This window comes from Melanerpes formicivorus, unplaced genomic scaffold, assembly GCF_026170545.1.
Source record: "Melanerpes formicivorus ecotype bairdi unplaced genomic scaffold, bMelFor1.0.p_v2 SCAF_17, whole genome shotgun sequence".
NCBI lineage: Eukaryota > Metazoa > Chordata > Aves > Piciformes > Picidae > Melanerpes > Melanerpes formicivorus.
The window spans coordinates 2,009,645-2,022,660 of NW_027142369.1; the positions used below are offsets into that span (position 1 = coordinate 2,009,645).

Below are 13,016 nucleotides of genomic sequence, written 5' to 3' on the forward strand. Positions count from 1 at the left end.
GTGTTTTACATTTGCAGGTTAAGCAGCCAGTTATTCATCTCCCAGTTCAATGTTATACCTCATGACTAACAATAGTCCTAGTAATATTTATAATTAAATAGAGATGTGGTATTGTAGCTTCTCAATGACAGAAGGTATAAAATGGCATGTAAGCAACAGTTAATCAACAGTGATTAAAAAGTCAGAGTACTCACGTCACAATCCTTTGCTTTGCTAGCCCAAAGATAAAGACTTCAGGAAGATGTGGTTTAAGTCTGACACCCAGTGGGATAGGAGAGAGAACTAAAAAGCTAACAGTGAGAAAACTCATGGCTTGAGATAAAGACAGTTCAATTTGTTTTTAAAAAGTAGGGGGGAAAAAAACACCAACAGACAAACCAAACCAACCAACCAACAAGCAACAAAAAAACAAAAAGCAAAACACCAAACCAACCAACCAAAAAATCCCAAACAGATAAAACCAAAACAAAACCAAAGCCAAACAAAAAAAAAAAAACAAACCACCACCACAATGGAGGGAGGGGGAGGAAATGTGTGTGTGTAAATCCCAAACCAAACCAAATTAAAAACAAGTGATGTAACAAAAATGATTGCTCACCAGCAACTGACTGATGGCCAGCCAGTCCCTCACTGGTTAAAGCCCTGGCAAAATTCCACCCAGGTTTTACTGGTGACCATGATGTAATAGAGGATCATAGAATTGGTTTGGTTGGAAAAAAACTCTAAGATCATCAACCATTATGTAACTACCAAGTCTGGTGCTAAACCATGTCCCTTAACATCACATCTACATATCTTTTAAACACCTCCAAGGATGGGGATTCAACCACCTAGGGAATCCTATTCCAGCATCTTCACACTTCAGTAAAGAAGTTTCTTCTAATATCTAATCTAAACCTCCCCTGGTACAACTTGAGGCCATTCCCTCTTGCTCTATCATTTGTTGCTAGAGAGAAGAGACCAATCTCACATTGCCATAACCTTTCAGGGAGTTGTAGAGAGTGGTAAGATCTCCCCTCAGCTTCCTTTTCTCCAGAATAAACAACCACAGTTCTGCAGCTGCTCCTCAGAAGATCAGTCCTCCAGACCCTTCACCAGCTTTACTGCCCTTCCCTGGACATGCTGCAGCACTTCAATATCTCTCTTATTGTGAAGGCCCCAAAACTGAACACAGTATTTAAGTGCTAAGTATAGGGGCCCAATCACTTCCCTAGTCCTGCTAGTGATGCTATTCCTGATAGAAGCCAAGATGCTGTTGGCCTGGGCACACTGCTGGCTTGTGTTCACCCCCAGGTTTTCCTCTGCTGTGCAGCTTCCCAGCCACTCAGCTCCAAGCCTGTAGCATCACATGGGGTTGTTGTACCTCACAGAATTGGCCTCAGCCCACTGATCCAGGCTGTCCAGGACCCCCTATAGAGCTTTTCTACCCTCGAACAGATCAACACTCCCTCCCAGTTTAGCGTCATCTGCAAAGTTACTGAGTGTGCCCTCAATCCCTTCATCTAGATTACTGATGAAGGTATCAAAGAGAACTGGCCCAGATACTGAGTGCTTGGGAGCACTACCAGAGACTGGCTGAAAAATGGATTTAACTCCATTCACCACCATCCTTTGGGCCTGGCCATTCGCCAGTTTTTTACCCAGTGCAGTGTCCACACATCTAGCCCATGAGCAGTCAGTTTCTCCAGGAGGAAGACAGTTTCAAATGCTTTACTAACTTCCAGGTAAACAACATCCACAGCCTTTCCCTCATCCACTAAGTAGGTGACTTTGTCATAGAAGGAAATCAGGTTTGTTGAGCAGTGCCTGTATTTCGGGAACTGTCATGCAGACTGGGCTTGATTGCAGACTGGTTGCCTTGGACATGCTGCATAATGACACTCAGGATGATCTGCTTCATGAGCTTCCTGGCACCAAGGTCAGACTGACAGACCTGTAGTTTCCCAGATCCTCCTTCCAGCCCTTCTTGTAGATGGGCATCACATTTTATCAGTCTCCAGTCAGCTGGGACCACTCTGGTTAGTCAGGACTGCTGATAAACAATTGAAAGTGGCTTGGTGAGCACTTCTGCCAGCTCCCTCAGTACCCTTGGGTGTATGCCATCCAGTTCTATAGACTTATGTGTCTAAGTGGTGCAGTGAGTTGCTAGTCATCTCCTCTTAGATTATGGGGGCTTAATTCTGCTCCCTATCTTCCAGCTCAGAAGGCTAGGTATCCAGTGAACAACTGGTCTTACTACTAAAGACAAATGTAAAGAAGCTATTGAGTACCTCAGCCTTTTCTTCATCCTTGACCACTATGCTTCCCCTGCATCTAATAAAAGGTTAAAGATTCCCCTTAGTCATCTTTTTGTTGCTAATATATTTGTAGAAGCTTTACTTGTTATCAGCTGAATCCAGATTTATTTAAGTCTTCCTTCTTGAAGGATGTTCAGCCTTTCTGGACTCCTTGGCCCTTCAGGACTGCCTTCCAAGGGACTCTGTTGACTGGTCTCCAAAATAGGCCAAAGTTTCCCTACTGGAAGCCCAAGGTGGCAGTTCTGTGACCACACACCAACAATCATTAACACAATCATTTTATGATTTCTGTGCCCCCAGCCATTACATTACCCACAAGTCCTTCTCTGTTCACAAACGTATGGTCTGGAATATCCCTTTGGCCAGCTGGGGTCAACTGTCCTAGCTGTATCCACTACCAGCTTATTACATACACCCAGCCTATTTGCTGGTGGGCTGGTGTGAGAATCAGAAAAGGCCTTGACTTTGTGTAAGCAACACAGGATCATAGAAACACAGAAACATTCAGGTTGGAAAAGACCCTCAGGATCACCATGCCCAACTGATAACCCTGCTCTACAAGGTTCACCCCAAACCATATCCCCAAGCACCTCATCCAAACTACCTTTAAACACATCCAGGGCTGGTGACTCCATCACCTCCCTGGGCAGCCCATTCTCATGCCTGACTATTCTTTCTGTGAAAGAGCAACAATGAAAATATTCCTTTGTTATCCATGCTGTTTTCAGCACCAATCCAAGCCATAGCCACATCCTCTGAATCACTGAAGAGAGCATAATGACAATACACTGCTCTTCACCTGAAAATGAAGCCTTGGCTAGGATTCAACAACTCAGTTGACCTAATGTACTGAATGCACCAACAAGACCTGATACCTAGAGCACAAGTTCAACAAAAACCACAATCAGGCTCATTATATAATATGCTTTTGCAAAACATACAGTCCAAATTCAAAACATCACCAATTATCACACAAAATACATGTGACTAATTATCTCTAGGAAACAGAAGTGCTCTTCAAAACATCATTTCCTAATTTAGGACTGAGTCTTACCTTAGGAGGTTCTGTTCTGTTACTGGGTGCAAGCAAGTCTTCAAGCAACATGCTGGTAACCAAACACTACAACTTCATAGATTTAGATAATCTTGCAGTAGATAGAAATAATATATGTACTCTAAAGCCCACAAGTTATATATTTAATGCTTTTTAAAGTGTTGCAGTATTGCAGTACTTAGAAATCTATACATGATTAGGTTTCAGTTCCCAACAGTACCATGATACATTCAGTCTCATCTTCTCAATTATCTGTCTTTTAAATTCTTCTTGTTACTTGATTTCATACTGCAATTTCATGTTTCCAGCTGTGAAAAAGATTACTGACAGAAGCTACTATCCCATATAGCTAGTTCTGAACTTCTGACTTAAAGAATTAGACCAAAAAATTATAACCTGAGGGGAAAAAAACAAAACAAAACCAAAGCAAAAAAATCTGAGCAGCTAAATATCTGTTTAATACTAGTATATACAGCTGGTTCAGACAGCAACACCTCTTTAATCACAAACTGTGTTTTATTCCCACGTTCATCTGAAGCTCTCTGCTGTCTCTGCAACATTCAATCTAACATGTAAATTTCACATAAGGTAAACAACAGCCTAGTAATGCCACAGAAGATCTATAAGAAAATACGTGAGGAAAACCCAAAACAGTTAACAAGCTGCAATGTTAAGATTGGTTGAATGCACTTTGGTTGCTGAGGTCCTGAGGGACCACATCCAGTACCTGAGCAAGCTCTAGACAGTGACTAATTACATAATAAAGTCTGGTCTGGATCTAGGTAGCAGTGAATTTTGCTAGCAAGTTACTAGAATCCTGTATATTTGATGTTTCCTGCAAATAGTATGGCTACCTGGTTTCCATATCATCCTGTGTGGGCATTTGTCAAAGAACTTGTGGAAGTCTTGTAGACTCTGAGCAGATCTTAATCAAAACACCCAGAGAATTTTGAAAGCCAGAACCTGTTTTCACAAAATCTCTTTACAAACTGACTTCCTCCATGTGTATCATGTTATTTGGTGGCTCATCTCCTGCCTTCCTGCAAGGGATTAATTTGAAGCTTATACACCCCATTTACTAATTCAACCATCGCCTTGAGTTGCTTCAAAATGTTTTGGAAAAACCATCCAGACCTTCTTATCATTGATTTTATCAGTTTCCTGTCTAATATCTTTTATAGACACTTTGATTTGAGACAGATCCTCTTGAAAATTCTATCTGATTTCTTGCCTATTTTCTGTGTTTCGTTAAGCTATAGATCAGTAGTAGCAGAAAGACACTCTCCTGTGCAGTGTAAATCCATATTAGTAGATGTTTAGGAGGCTGACATAACTGCATCCAGTTCCCATTTTTCTGAGCAGCCCAAAATCAAGACTGATCATATAATTACATAGAACCAAAAATCCTTCAGGAAAATGTATTTTCTGTATGCATGAATCCACTACTTGGATTCACACTGCTCTGAAGATCAGTTATTATTTGAAACCTTTTCAGTCCTCTGTTTTCTAGTTTGAAGACAGCTATTAATCTGCTTGAAATAAACTGAATCTGAACAGTTAATCATCAAGACTGGAGTGGTTAGGTAAAAAAACTCCCTGTTAGTCCCGGGCTTTCCTATGGTCAGTTGACACAGTCTTTGTCTCTAGCAAAATGTGGGCCTAGGTAGGATAACTGAGAAGTTATCTTCCACTGGAAGACAAATTATCACCAGAATTCCAGGAAACTTTTCCATTTGCAACAGTATGGAGAGGTCACAAGACCTCTTGGTAACAGACACCTTACCGGTAGTTTAGGGACTTCCCAAACTGGGGATCTGGGAAACTTCCAAACTTCTGAGCTATTGTACTTAATATGGGATGTGACCAAGCATCTATCGTTAGCAACAGGATTAATCCTAAACCAGCTAAAATGTCAAGACATCTGTGTCTGTATTTTCTCCCAAACTTCCCTTTTTAAAAAAAACACATAAATTTTGAAAATCAAGGCTGCAATGCCTGATTGCTTAAATACACACTCATATACCCATGCACCAAAGGCTTCAAAGGATTTGGTAAGAGAAAATGAGAACTATGCACTCTTATAACTAATTCTTCCAAGCCCATTCTTTTCACTGAACAGGTCTTTCTTTCAGACTTCTTAACGTCACTTGATAACACACTGAGAACCACAGACTTTGGAGGTTCCTCTCTGCTCACTGGGAAATTGTTTCCACCACCTGAGCCCTGAGTCGATTTCTGCCTTCTGTTTGCAATTCTCCCTGGGCTGCAGCTCCCTCCTCTGCAACCACCCGATCCCAGAGAGGCTCCTTTCTGCAAAGCACAAGCCTTTGCCCCTCAAGATGCTCCTCCTGATCCAGTCAGTTCTGATGGAAATGTGAATGACACTAAACCAAAAAGAGATACTGTCCTTCTTGTTACCTTATTATTTGGCCTGCACAGCCTTTCACCCTTGAAGATGCAATGTTGTGAAAAAGTTACACCATTTTTAAGTTTCTTGCCTTACATCCTCGGGTGCCCAAAAACTCATATCACAAGAGTGAATAATTATTCCACATCACTTTCTTTCCAATATGCATGACATCTATTGTCTTTTGCTGCTCCCAGTCCTAGCTCTTCCCGATAGAAAACCCCTTATCTGGCTCCTCATTACCCTAAGTAAAAGCAATCTGATACTTTCAGTCATCACTGCTGTAGCTTTCTGTGCTCTTACTGTAAACTGCATATGGTGCTTCTGGAACTGCACCTAATATTTAAGATGCAGTCAAATTAGATTTACAAAGTGAAGGTTTTCTATTCTCAATGCATTTACTGAAAGTTCTTAGCATTCTATTTGCTTTTAACTTTACTAACCAGCACCGAGCTGACATTTGCAATGATATTCCCAAAGTCCTAGGTAAACTAAACCCCATTATCAGCCATGTATAGTCAACATTGAATTATGTCAGTTATTTTACTGCTCAGACACTTGGTATTGCAGTATCCTTCTGTTTATTTAGACAATCACCTCTAGCTTTCACTACCCTATATTATTTTATGGGAGAAACAAGCTTTCCTGAAGCTGCCTTTATTCTCTTTCCACATTGTTTATGAACATTTCAGCAGCACCAGCACTGCCTAGTATCTATGGGCCACTTCTGCAGTGATGTATATATTAAGATACCAGTTCATTTTCCATTCTTCCTCTAGTGTGAAAGCCTGTTTCCAGGCTTTTCACCCACCCTTTCATTGTTTCAATTAATCCAGAAGAGACATTCTTGCCACATTACATGTTACTTACTTCTGCAGCCATTGATACCTGATTTTGCTGAGGCTTTTTAGAAATCCAAGTTAATTGTACAAACAGGATCCTCCTCCTCCAAATGCTTGTGCCAGAACATCTTCAAAGAACTATCAAGAGTTTCTGAGGTGTCATTTCCCTTTCAAAAAGTCTTACATCTCCCCTTATACAGTCTTTAACCATATTCCCTTCCTGCAGGTAGCTGCCACCTGCATGAGGACTTGGTGGAGACCCATGGGGGTTGCTGAAAGGCCAGCCCTGTCTTGGTAAGATCTAGTTTACCAAGATGTTTTGCTTCAGAGGAAGAGCTCTATAAACTGAGGAAATTCATGAAAAGAAAAAAGGAGATGGCCGCTAAGTTGAGTAAGGGACTGGAGCATTTGTCGTAGCAGGGTGGCCTGAGACAGTTGGAAATGTTTGGTCTGGAGAAGAGTAATGAGAATCTTATCAGTTTGTATAAATACTTGAAGGAAGGCAGGCAGGGAATCAAGAAAATGGAGCCAGGGTCTCCTCAGTGGTGTCCAGAGACAGGACACAGGGCAAAAGGCTCAAACTGAAACACAGGAGAGTCCCTTTCAGCAAAAGAGGAAACTTCTTTACTGTGGAGGGTGGTTGAATGCTGAATCACATTGCTTAGTAAGGCTATGGAGTCTCCAGTTATGGAGACACTGATAAGTTTCCAGTACTGGAGATGCTGAGAAGTCAATAGGACACAGCTCTAGGCAACCTGGCTCCAGGTGACATGGAGAAGGGAGGTCAAACTGGATGATTTAGAAGCTCAACTATTCTGTGATCCTTTAAAAGATAAAATGATAGCAGGCAGTATTCAGACTCTTCTAAGAGACAATTCAGGTCTTGGTAGAAACATGTAACAGCCAAAAAGGACTCCAGAAAAACAAAACAAGAAGTTGGTGTGGATGCCATCAACTAGTTGTGACATATTCAAATATGTATCACAGCAAAAAAAGCTATTAGAAGTAGAAAAGCTCTCATACAGAAAGAGGAGGCAATTTCTAATGCAATTTAAAAAGGAATATAAGTAAATTTAAAAAAAAAAGAAAGGCAGAGCAATTGTTTTAGAACAATTTGTTTCGATCCTGAAATTAGCAATAATCTTCTTTTAGGCGCAAGACACCAGTGAGGAGGTGAGCCTTTTGGAGGGATAAGAACAATACTCTAGGGAAACAATGCATAGAACAAAGTGGAATTATTTATTATATATTATTAGGGTGTTTGTGCTGAAAGTGCTCCAACAATGCTCCTACACTAGACCATTTTTTTTTTACAGGTTTGCTTCTTTACAGAGTACAAGTCTGAGAAAACATCTTGACTTCAAGTGTCAGTAGGGGAGACTTTGGGACAAAGAAAACAAATAGTGGAAAGCACAAGCAGGACCAGATGACATTCACCTGCTAGTTCTAAAGGAAATCCACCTGCCCCACAAATTGTGCAATGTACCTGCTGAGGTGCAGCAAACATAATAGTACATTTTCTGAGAGTTTCAGGATGGAGAAGATTTTAATTTCAGTTTATAAAGAACGTTGTTTTAGTAATTATGAGTCTAAAGAGGTCAAAATAGCTCTAGGGTAGCAAATGTGACCTCTTGAAAGAATGTTTTAAACTTTGGGTTTGCACCTGGTTGGCTTTAAAGTTGTAACTTTAAAAGCCTTGCTATTTCTTATTCATATTGTGCACTATGAGACAATCAAAGACAAGATTTAAAAGACAGAGAAAATCACAGGAAGAATTCATACTGTAGCAAAGTGATAAGCTGCTCTGTGGTAAAGGACCTGACGGACAAGCTCACCATAAGACAGCAATGTGCCCTTGTGGCCAGGAAGGCCAACGGTGTTCTGGAGTGCATTAAGAAGAATTTGTCCAGCAGGTTGAGGGAGGTTCTCCTCTTCCTCTACTCTGCTCTGGTGAGGTTGCATTTGCATTTGGAGTGTTGTATCCAGTTCTGGGTTACCCAGTTCAAGAGGCACCGGGAACCACTGGAGAGAGTTCAGCAGAGGGCCACAAAGATGATTAGAGGCCTGGAGCATCTCTCTTATGAGGAGAGGCTGAGAGACCTGTGGATCTTATAAATGGATATAAATACCTAAAGGATAGAGATCATGAGAATGGGGCTGAGTTCCTTTCAATGTTGCCCAGTAATAGGAGAAGGGGAAATGGATGCAAAGTAGAAGACATGAGGTTTCACTTGAACTTAAGGAAAAACATCTTTACTCTTGAGTGCAATAGAGCACTGTGGAGTGAGGCTGTGGAGTCTCCTCTGGAGACCTTCCTGAATGTCATTCCGTGCAACCTGATCTAGGCAAGCCTATTTTACCAGGGATCTTGTACTAGATCTCCAAAGGTCCCTTCCAACCTACCATTCTGTGATATGAAATCCCCACCTCCTCTGGATTTTACTTTTGCTGCAGCATTGGATGAAATTCCCTAACTACTGTGAGAATCTGAAGAAATTCTGATTCAGTCACTGAATATTTTGACACTTGTCTTTTTGTTCTTTTACCCAGAGATGTCTCCAGAACAGCAATTGCTAACCTTCCAGCCAAAGGACTGGAAAGCCTTAAAGAATTAATGGCCAAAAATACATGGACTTTAAAGAAATTACCAGCTGCAAAGATATTTCTTCAGCTAATGCGAGCTGACCTATCATATCCAAGTCACTGCTGTGCTTTCAAGAGCTGGAAGAAAAGCAGCGAGTGAGTTTCACTAACCTGAAATCAATTTTCAAGTATTTAAGTGAAGACAATGTTCTTTTATTCATGTAAAATTACATCTATTGGTACTTTTGTGACTTTTTTTTTTCCCCTCTAGGTATTCTTTGAAACGGAAATTAGAATTGCAACTAACAGAAGACAGAAATTCTGATGTAACAATTTGCAGGGCCTTTTACAACAGCAGGGTTATGGCCTCACATCTCCTGTTTTCTAACTGAAAAAAAAACCAACCTTAGAATTATTCTGTAATAGCTTTATAGGCAAATTATTTCACATTCTGTTTTGCCAGGATTTCCAGCCCCCCATCAGAACATGTGTGGAGAGCTTTTGGAAAGAAAACAAATGATTTAAAGATGTCTTGGTGCAATGCACCTACTCACCTGTGGTGGGGAGAGGGTGGCAGGGCAGGAAAGGAGGATGACTTACTGTGATTCGCAGAATTTTACTGCAGAATGCAAATCCATTGCTCATTTCTCCCAAATTTAATAATGTTTAGACAATTCTTATCCAGGCCATTGCCTGACTTAGGAAGACAGCCCCTGACTTCAGTATTGCAGAATTTGTGCTCGGACTGCATTGTATATTAGAATCATAGAATCAATAAGGTTGGAAAAGACCTCAAAGATCCTCAAGTCCAACCTGTCACCCAACACCTCATGACTACTAGACCATGGCACTAAGTGCCACATCCAATCCCCTTTTGAACACCTCCAGGGATGGTGACTCCACCACCTCCGTGGCCAGCCCATTCCAATGGCTAACAACTCTCTCTGTGAAGAACTTTCTCCTCCTTATCAGCCTGAACTGTATATAATCTCAAATTGCATGCCATTTTGAATTCTGCTCACCTGGAAATGAGGAATACCACAAGCTATGTGACAGTGCATCACAGTGATAAAATTTATGCCAAATTGCAATATTTTTTTTTCCTAGTGAAAATATGAGCAGTTTACAGCTACAAAAAGTGAATCACACAATGATGTTCAGTATTCCCAACCATTACACTGCTAGTTAGCTGCAAAGCACCTACAGCAACTACACAGCACAGAAATTAAAATGCTGGAAGTTCTGGGAGGAATTGATTTGTGAGCAAAACCAAAAAGTAATACTGTGTGTATTATCTAAGAATATATAAGCAGTAGGTCAAACTCTTATTAGCTACTACAAATGTAGATCCCATGAAGGAAGAGGGATTATGGATGCCCCCAAAAGCCAAATTACTAATGGGGATAGCTGACAGCATCAGAGACATGGAAAATATAGTTGTTATTTTTTGTTGTTGTGGTGGTGGTTGGTTTTTTTAAACAAAAGCCCAGAAACACTCAGGCTTATTGCTCACTACAAGTTCTGTTAACAGAAATTTACCTGATTACATTTTCATAGCTGTGTTTTCCTTCATGGTGAACTGAAGGGTTCCCTTTTGTTATTCACTGTACTCCAGGCAGACTACAAATGCCAGGGGTGATTTCTTCCTCTACTCTTTCAGAATCCTGGAGTACCTGACATGCAACGAGAGCGGCAGTTACAGCTTTCGTAAGAGAAGATCAGTCCGAGCTCTCAGAGGTCCATTTTACAAAGATTATGCAGAAGAATACACAGACCAGACTGACACTAGGTATGACAAAGATGACAAGTTCACAGATAGTCAAGAAAATTCCCATTACTACTTCTTTTTGGAAGAGCATGAAGAAGGAAATCTTGGGTTTGGCCAAGAGCTCAAGAACCCTCAAGTGGAAGACGTCCAGACCTTTGACAGTCATTATGACTATTCTGTCTGTGGAGGCAATGAAGATGTAATATGCACTCCAGAGCCTGATGAGTTTAATCCCTGTGAGGACATAATGGGGTATCAATTTCTGAGGATTGTGGTGTGGTTTGTGAACCTGCTGGCCATCCTAGGTAACATTTTTGTCCTTTTCATCCTTCTCACCAGCCATTATAAACTGACTGTGCCACGCTTTCTGATGTGTAACTTGGCCTTTGCTGATTTTTGCATGGGGCTGTACCTCCTCCTCATCGCTTCAGTGGATCTCTACACCAGGTCAGAGTACTATAACCACGCAATAGAGTGGCAGACCGGGCCTGGTTGCAACACAGCTGGCTTTTTCACTGTCTTTGCTAGTGAGCTTTCTGTGTACACTCTGACTGTGATCACCCTGGAGCGCTGGTACGCCATCACTTTCGCTATGCGCCCAGATCGAAAGATTCGCCTCCGGCATGCCTCGGTGATCATGCTGGGAGGGTGGCTTTCATGCTTCCTTCTTGCTCTTTTGCCACTCGTTGGCATCAGCAGCTATGGCAAAGTCAGCATCTGCTTGCCTATGGACACTGAAACACTGGTAGCTGAAGCCTATGTTGTCTTTGTTTTAATATGTAACATTGTTGCTTTTGTCATCATTTGTGCTTGCTACATCAAAATCTACCTCACTGTGCGGAACCCTCAGTATAAGTCAGGGGACAAAGACACCAAAATTGCTAAGCGGATGGCTGTGTTGATTTTCACTGACTTCCTGTGCATGGCTCCTATTTCTTTCCATGCTTTATCTGCCATTATGAACAAGCCACTGATAACTGTCACCAATTCCAAGATTTTGCTGGTACTCTTCTACCCACTCAATTCTTGTGCAAACCCCTTTCTTTATGCTATTTTCACCAAAGCTTTCCGAAGAGATGTGTTTATCTTGCTAAGCAAGTTTGGCATATGTAAGCATCAGGCTCAAGTCTACAGAGGTCAGACAATCTCAGCTAAAAACAGCAGCAGCTCTTATGGACAGAGAATCAGTCGCGGAATAGGTCAGATTCTTACAAGCATTCAAGAGCCAGCCAACGATTACCTTCCTGCTACAGCAACACAGAACCAAATACTTGTGGAAGAACGCAAGCAAACTGAGTTATAAAAGTGTCACACACACCATCTGGTCAAGAAGTGGATCTACAAACAGTGAATCAAGTGAGGAGACAGGATATGGAGAATATGATTTCTCCCTAGCTTATCCTTTGTGATCTCTGAAAGTACCTTCAGAGTGGTCGTCTTTTAGACCTGCCACTCATTTGAACCTTTGTCTCACACCCCTATCAGTGCAGGCAAAAAGCTACTGTCGTGATGATAATAATGGAAGTAGATGTGAATGCCCTATCTAAACAAGAAAATTAATATATATATATATATATATATATCATAGTATCATTCAGGGTTGGAAGGGACCACAAGGATCATCTAGTTCCAACACCCCTGCCATGGACAGGGACACCCCACACTAGATCAGGCTGGCCAGAGCCTCATCCAGCCTGCTCTTAAACACCTCCAGGGATGGGGCCTCGACCACCTCCCTGGACAACCCATTCCAGGGTCTCACCACTCTCATGGTGAAGAACCTCCTCCTCACATCCAGCCTGAATCTCCCCACCTCCAGCTTCATTAAATATAAAATATACCCTCATCTAAAAAACTTAAGGAAGCAGGAGGCCAAACACAAAACATGGGGGTATGACCACAAAGAGGACATAAAGTTTTATAATTAAAATTAGATCTTAAAAAAATCATTATAGGTTGAAGTTTTCAAATGCCAGCTGCCTATGTATCGAGAGGTTCAATTGCTTTTCTAACAGCAAATCTCTAAAACTTCCACCAGGGCCTAAAATGGAAGAGATTCCTTCTG

General features: G+C 41.4%; 1 protein-coding gene across 1 annotated transcript in view; it reads left to right on the top strand.

The window, feature by feature from the left end:
- Positions 1-12,494, top strand: part of TSHR (thyroid stimulating hormone receptor) — a 50,865-nt gene extending 38,371 nt beyond the window's left edge. The window contains exons 9-10 of the mRNA XM_068148708.1: positions 9,151-9,339; positions 10,844-12,494. Of these exons, the coding sequence (XP_068004809.1) occupies positions 9,151-9,339; positions 10,844-12,254 (1,600 nt within the window). The 3' untranslated portion in view covers positions 12,255-12,494. The remainder of the gene's footprint in view (positions 1-9,150; positions 9,340-10,843) is intronic.
- The last annotated feature ends 522 nt before the right edge of the window (positions 12,495-13,016 follow it).